General features: G+C 49.6%; 1 protein-coding gene across 1 annotated transcript; it reads right to left on the reverse strand.

Moving 5' to 3' along the window:
- Positions 1–364: 364 nt before the first annotated feature.
- Positions 365–6,772, reverse strand: TNNC1 (troponin C1, slow skeletal and cardiac type). The gene is made up of 6 exons (XM_009639347.2): positions 6,749–6,772; positions 2,782–2,812; positions 2,311–2,457; positions 1,285–1,399; positions 1,040–1,176; positions 365–396 (listed from the first exon to the last, which is right to left on the reverse strand). Exons 1-6 carry the CDS (start codon positions 6,770–6,772, stop codon positions 365–367), a joined length of 486 nt encoding a protein of 161 aa, XP_009637642.1.
- Between the last annotated feature and the right edge of the window lie 109 nt (positions 6,773–6,881).

Consider the following 6,881-nt stretch of genomic DNA (forward strand, 5'->3'; position numbering starts at 1 on the left):
CAGCTCCCCACCAAGCACCCGTGGCCCCGCTGGCTGGGCTTTGCCGCCAGGCTGGCAGCAAAATACCTCCTTGGAGGCTTAAAGCTCCAGCTGTGGCATCACCTTCCCAGATGTGGCTCATGGGTACTCGGGGCAACCCTGAGGAGGAGCCCCATTAGTCACGAGTACACAACCAGGGTGAAGCTCTCACTAAACCTCCAAGGAACAACCATCTGAGGCACTTGGTATTAACACATTTTATTTTCCCAGCGGCCACCCTTCTCAGCGCTCAGTCTTCATGCCGGTAGCCAGGGTGCTTAGCCAAGGAGATGAGATGCAGAGCTGGAGGGGTTTAGGAGATTCGGGCTGTCATCTGGCCTCGCATTTATTCAACTCCCTTCATAAACTCCAGGAACTCTGCCAAGGGGAACACATAGGAGACAAGGGGTGAGAAGTGGGACCAAAGTGACCTCGCAGCTGCCTTGTGTGCTCTTGGCAGCTTTCCCCAGCCCTGTCTCCTTTTCCATCCCCCGCGATGCACAAGAGGCCGAGGGGGCGCATGGCTACTGCTCCCCCCTGACCATAGCGAGGACTTCTTGTGACTCCCACTGGAAATGTCATCAGAGCCCAGTGTCACCCTCTGCTGCCACCGAAATGCTGGAGGTGAGCACACAGGGAGGGATGTGGCCACCAGCTTAGCTTGGAAATGGTTTTGGGGTCATTTCAGCAGCATTGTGTTCAAAGAAACAGCCTTCCGGAGCTGGTGCTTGTGTTTAGGGGGCAGGAGGGGACAGGTGGGTCTCTGGTGGAAAGCAGGTTTGCTTCAGCACAGGCTGGCTTTCACAGCAGGGGGAGAGTTAAGGCAGCCCCCAGGCTCTCACTACCACTTCACAAGTCTAAGACACCCCATTCCTGTGCAGTCACAGGTCATGATCAGGCATATGGCCCAGCACCACCTGCACAAGCTCACACCCGTCCATGAAGGCAATGGAGACCGTGGGAACTGCCTGGGGGACGCTCAAGGGCTCACAACCAAACTGCACACGAGAAAGACTCCTACCATCATAGTCAATCCTGCCATCATTGTTTTTATCCCCATCTCTCATCAGTTCTTCAATGTCATCCTCGGTGATGGTCTCTCCCGTTGCTTGAAGCATGATCTTCAGCTCTTCAAGGTCGATGTAGCCATCGGCATTTCTGTGCAAGGACAGAAGATCTCAGAAGCGGACCAACATGCTGGGGAGGAGGAACTGGGGCAGCTGCACTGCTCCCACCACCCCACCGTGCTGCGGTCAGCACCCTTACTTATCAAACATCCTGAAGAGATCTGAGAGTTCCTCTTCAGTTTTTCCTTTGCTGTCATCTTTCATACACCGGACCATCATAACAAGGAACTCATCAAAGTCTACCGTGCCGCTGCCTGCAGGCAGAATAAATACCATCAGCCGGCACAATGGTGGGTGGACAGGCAACGCCAAGCAAGAGATCAAACCTCCCTTTAGTAACCAAGGAGCAAAACTCAGGACAACAACCCTGCAGCAAGAGGCAACTTTCAGAACACTGGTGTAAGTGACTGAGGCCATGGACTGACCTCATCACAGAATTTTTTACTTTTTGCACTCTGAAAGTCCTACTGGAAGCACCGATGAATGGAAATGCTGTGGAGATACCTGTCCATCTCATTTAGGTATTAATAATAGAAGCTCCAGGAGGTAGGTACTCATACAGTGTGTTTTTGCACCAGCGGCACAGTACTGTTGTTTCCAATGACACAACTGTTTTCCTTTTTTTGCCTGATTTTTTTATTTTCCAGTTACTTAGTTACGGTAAAATACTTACGGTATTTCTGCCCAACTTGCACACAGTGGATTTTGTTACGTGTGATCACCGGTACCCTGGTTTAATCAATATTGACAGTCATTTTTGTGTGTGTGTGCGTACACATGAGCAGTGAAAGACTTTCCCGATGATAGAATCCTGTAACTGTGGCATTTCTGAAATGGCAGTTGCTACATTCAGCATTGATTTTTAAATGGGTCTGTGCAACTTCAGAGTAGCCCCCAAAACCAGTTCAAGCAGTCTGATCGTTATAGGAACAATAATTTTTATAGTTTCCCTTTGCCTGGAAATTTTCTAAAGGAAGCACACTGAAGTTTGGTCAGTGTTCAGTGTCCATCAAAAATCACAGTGCTGCAGGTTGCTCCCTGTGGACTGTGGCTGTCCCCAGCATGGATCCTGCGCAGATTCTGAGCGCTCCTGACCTGCACCATGCACCCCATGCCTGGCATGGGGGTGGTGCTTGGGAAAGTGGAAGAAACCTGAATCGCTCACCATCTTCATCCACCTCATCTATCATCTCCTGCAGCTCCTCAGGGGTGGGGTTCTGCCCCAGCATCCTCATCACCTTCCCCAGCTCCTTGGTACTGATGCAGCCATCCTCTGCCCCCAGCACGAAGATGTCAAAGGCAGCCTTGAACTCTGGGGAGAGAGGGGAGAGGAGATGTGGGGGTCTTGCCCTGACCCCAGAGGTAAGCAGCCCTGGCACAGGGGGTCTCGCCCCTGGCACAGTCTCCCCTGCCCACACATCCCAGCACTGCCCAGGCACAGCAAGGACAACTGGGCACACACACAGAAACTGCCTTGCTTGAAATGCCAGTGGGTCAAAAATCCCTGGGTTATGGCCTGCTTTGGCCAGCTGATAGAAAGACCGTGTTTTTTGGGGGTGTAATTGCTGAGGCGGGCTGTGCTGCTGGCTGGGGAGTCTGTCCTTAGGCTGCTGTGTCGGGTTGAAGGTGCACCTACCATTTTTTTGCTCTTCTGTCAGCTGTTCAACCTGTAAGGAAAATAGAGGCCAAGTCATTTTCCTTCCTCGGCATTGCTAATGGTTAAAAGGTAATCCTATTTGTTCATCCACCTTTGCAAAGGTCAACCAAGACTTAGAACAGTCACCCTCATGGACTATGGGATATATGACCAGTGGGGTTTTTTGACACCACAACTTTTTGTATTCTAAAAGATTCTTCCCCTTAAAAGGCAATTATTCCCAACTCCTTTGAAGTGAGCATCATTTCTCTAGAGTGGCAGCATCTAGCAGAATTAGCCTTTGCACAAGCAGCAAAGACCCACTAGGAAAAGCATTTGTCTCTGTCAACCTTTTGGGGATAATTTCTTGCTGCCGGGAGGCTTCACTGCGGGACAGCTGTGCCGCAGAGGTCTGCTTGTGTGTGGGCTGAGGTCAGGTCAGAGGTGGACGTGCTGGCAAGGTCCCTGGGGAGGGAGAGGCGGACAGGACCATCCCTGGTAGTTGTTTTTCAGCCCTAGAGTCAGGAAACTCTCTGCACTATCCAGAGCATTAAGAGCTGGTCAGCTTCCACCCAAGTCAGTGCTCATTACAGAGGTTCCTGCCTCTGAAGGGAGCTACTATTCCCTTTAGCCTGTTTTGGGTATGTCCCCGAAGAAATGGCCCATGGAGCCATTAGGTGTTAGCAAAAACAGGAATGGCAGATTGCTGCCAAACCTTACCCTAATTTATTCCCTGCAGACGATCATCGTGAGCTTAGTAGTTAGTGTGAATTAATGAAAACAATCAACGAGGAGAGCAAAGAGGAATCCAGCAGCTCTGTGTCCTGCCCCTTGAAGTGCATTTCGCTCTTTGGCTTCTCTCCTGCCTGCAGGTACCACTTAACTAAAATTGCTGACCCCACCACCGTGTCCAACTGCCCCTTCAGTAGCATCCATTAAAACGCTGACTCTTCCCTCCCAGGCTGGTCGACAGCGTCTCTGGAGTTGGCCAGCCATGACCCCTGCCAGGGCCACCTCTGGCTCGTGCAGAGGGTGCCTGAGCCCACGAGTGGCTCCTTCCTACCATCTCTGTGCCCTGCATGAGCAGTCCCCAGCGTCCATCCCCACCGTGTTTTGGTCAGGGCAGAACCCCTCAACTCGGGGTTGTGGCACTCTATTTTTGAGGGAAGGCTGATGCTTCTGCCCCAAAGATTGGTGATTTTGCAAAAGCCAGCTGAAAATCCTTCCCGCTTGCAGCAAGAGGCAGGGAAAGTGCTTTTCCTTAGCAGGACAGAACCTTATCCCACTCCCCACGTGCCAGGAGGTGAAGGTTTTAAAGTCAGAAAGTGCTAAGGATGGCGGCAGGATTGCCATGGCAGGAGGAAGCCCAAGCCCGCTGTGGCCCCAGCACCGCTGAAGGCAGACGGGCAGCTGCTGGCCCTTGGTGGCTATTGTTTGGGCAGCGAGAGGGCAGCCACAGCGCTCCCGAGGCCGATGCCCGAGGCCACCGTCCTGCCGCTTGGGTAACCTGACCCTCTTGGTGCATTCGCTATTTATAAGCCTGGGTGAGAGGTGCTGGAGATAAAGATGAGCTCCCCGATTGTTCCCAGGCTTTGGTATTTATCCTTGCAGCCTTTTATCTGGACACTTGTCCCTGGCACTGTTCTTAGCACCGCTTAACAGAGCCTAAAAATGTTCCCAAAATAGCTTTGTGTTTGCACACCCTTATCAAGGCATGAGTGGGCAAGATGAAAATCCATTGGGTTCTCTGGCTGCATGTAGGGAATTTCGCATAATTATTAATATATGTCATCAGCATGCAGCAAATAAAAAATACTCACTTTTGAAGCTTCCTCGATTACTGAAGTGACAGATGTGGAGCTATGCCCTATGTAAATTAAATGCATTGTAACTATGGAGTGACGCTTTTGTTACAGAGGGGTCTCTTGAGCTGCTCAGTGCCCTCTGGACACAGGTGCTGTTCACAGCTTTATTCCTTTATTTCCCTCCGTATCATTGCAGGGACAGGTTTCTCTGGCTGCGGTGCAGGAAGGCAAGCACTAAGCTCGCAGCACTGCAGCAGCCATGGTAACACCAAATCTGCTGTATTTTGCTTTTATCAATCAGCTCTCTTCTTCATCCCATGTTTCCATTTGAAGTCAGACAGGGCAAGTTGAAGTTCTTGAATTATTTATTTTTTTTTTTCCAGGTAAGTGTTTTCTTACAGTTAAAATCTTGGGGAATAGATCCACGAAAAAGCTGTTTGTCTCAGCTGTGCCTGGCTTGGAATTGTTTTACTTCTGTAAGGGTGCTGGCACTTCATGTCCAGGCTGTGAGCCCCATATTTACCAGCATGCCCCCACCTTCACACCAGCAGTAAAACCTTAGGGGAATCTGTTGGGACTTTTGCACGGCCCATTTTCCCGGTCAAGAGCTCTGTGTTTGGGGTAAGTTTTGGTACCTGAGGTAGGAATTCTTGTGTTGTTCTCTATTGCTGCAGTTCCTTTTTCTCAGCTCAATTCCTCCATGGTCCAACTCCGCTAAAGCCCACAGGCTTTGGCTAGGGATGGCCTTCATCTGTGGATTTGTGCCCCTTTCTGGGGCAGAGATTTGGAGAGAGGCTGGAGCTTGAGGGTGGGGAACCCTTTCTTTTTGGGGCTCCCTGCCGATGCTGTGAACTGTGTCCCAGCTGCTGAACAGACCCTTTTGGCCACGGGCATTGACGGCTTGCAAAGCACTTTAGCCTGTCTCCCTAACTACAGGCATGAGGTCCCAAAACAATAAGGAGAGGACCTGTGCCTTGAGCCACAGAGAACATATTTAATTAAAAAGCTTAATTAGAAAGGCCTAGATTTTCTTTGATTTTACAAGTCACATTTTTCTCCCTTTTTGAGGTGTTAGTTGGGGGGACTTGGCACTTGATTGTACAGCCTTTCCTGAGCCTTTTCACACTATCGCTAGGGCGTTTCCATTTCACAAGGTTCAGGGCTGGCCAAAGGACAGGAGAGGTGTGAGCATTTGGGGTTTTTTCTTCAGTTACATACCAAACACTATCTCTCTTCCATCTGAAAACCTCGGAATTAAAATAGGACTTGTATGATGTATTTTTTGTACCCTTGGTTAAAATCAAACCTGATCAACTATATATTTTTTTTTAGAAAAAAAAAGGACCAAAAAGCTCTTATTTTAAGTCCGGTTATGGAAGGGACACAGCAGCAATCCACACGATCCAGAATCTATTTTCATCCTTATTCCACTTGCGTATCACTGTCTGTCTACGTTACAAAATAATGCAGTGTCCTTATTACAGACCAAATAGTTTGGGTTTACACAGTGAGCACAGCGTGCAGCTGTGCAAGTTAAAATAGCCCTTGGGATGCTCTGCGTTCCCGGAGAGCATAGCTCACATTCTGGCTTTCTGCAACACAGATAGCAGGAGAGGCAAAGTAGAAGAGGATGTTTGGAAATAACTTACAAAAGTTGAGGGGTTTGGGTTTTTTTAAATCTACCAGAAAAATACTCAGCTAAGGAAGGGGGAAATGTAGCAGTGGCCGACCTATAAAGCACCAGAAAGAAGAGGGTGAGGTCTAACCCATACAAATAATGTTCATTTCGTGAGAAATGCTGCTCTGCTTTGTCTGGGCTAAAACGAGTAGCCGCCTCTTACACTTTCAAGATTTTGTTGAGATTTATAACTTCACCTATGAGCCATCTCTCTTTCACAGGGGGGATCCAGGGGAGTAATTTTACACAATTTAGCAGCCCAGTTGAGATTTTCACACTTACAAGAGGAGTGTGAAACCTTCAGAGCTGCCAGTAGGAAAGGTCTGTGCCCTAGATGAAGATGCCACCCTGTAATTATTCCTTATTTGCATTTCTCCACTGAATTAATTCCATCACAGTTATGGGGAACCTACTACAAAAGACCTGAAAACACTTTAACACCCCCCGCCTCCCTCAAAGCACAGCCCCAAGGGAAGGCACTTACCGCTGCCTTATAAATGTCATCCATGGCTGGAGAGGGTGGGCGAGGGGCTGGGGGACGTCAAGGTCACACTCTGCTGGGGCTGCCCCTGGAGCCTGGCTGATATAGGGGGCTGCCCGCCCTGGGGGATGTGACC

The sequence above is a fragment of the Egretta garzetta genome, unplaced genomic scaffold (assembly GCF_000687185.1).
Source record: "Egretta garzetta isolate BGI_Z169 unplaced genomic scaffold, ASM68718v1 scaffold215, whole genome shotgun sequence".
Taxonomy (NCBI): domain Eukaryota; kingdom Metazoa; phylum Chordata; class Aves; order Pelecaniformes; family Ardeidae; genus Egretta; species Egretta garzetta.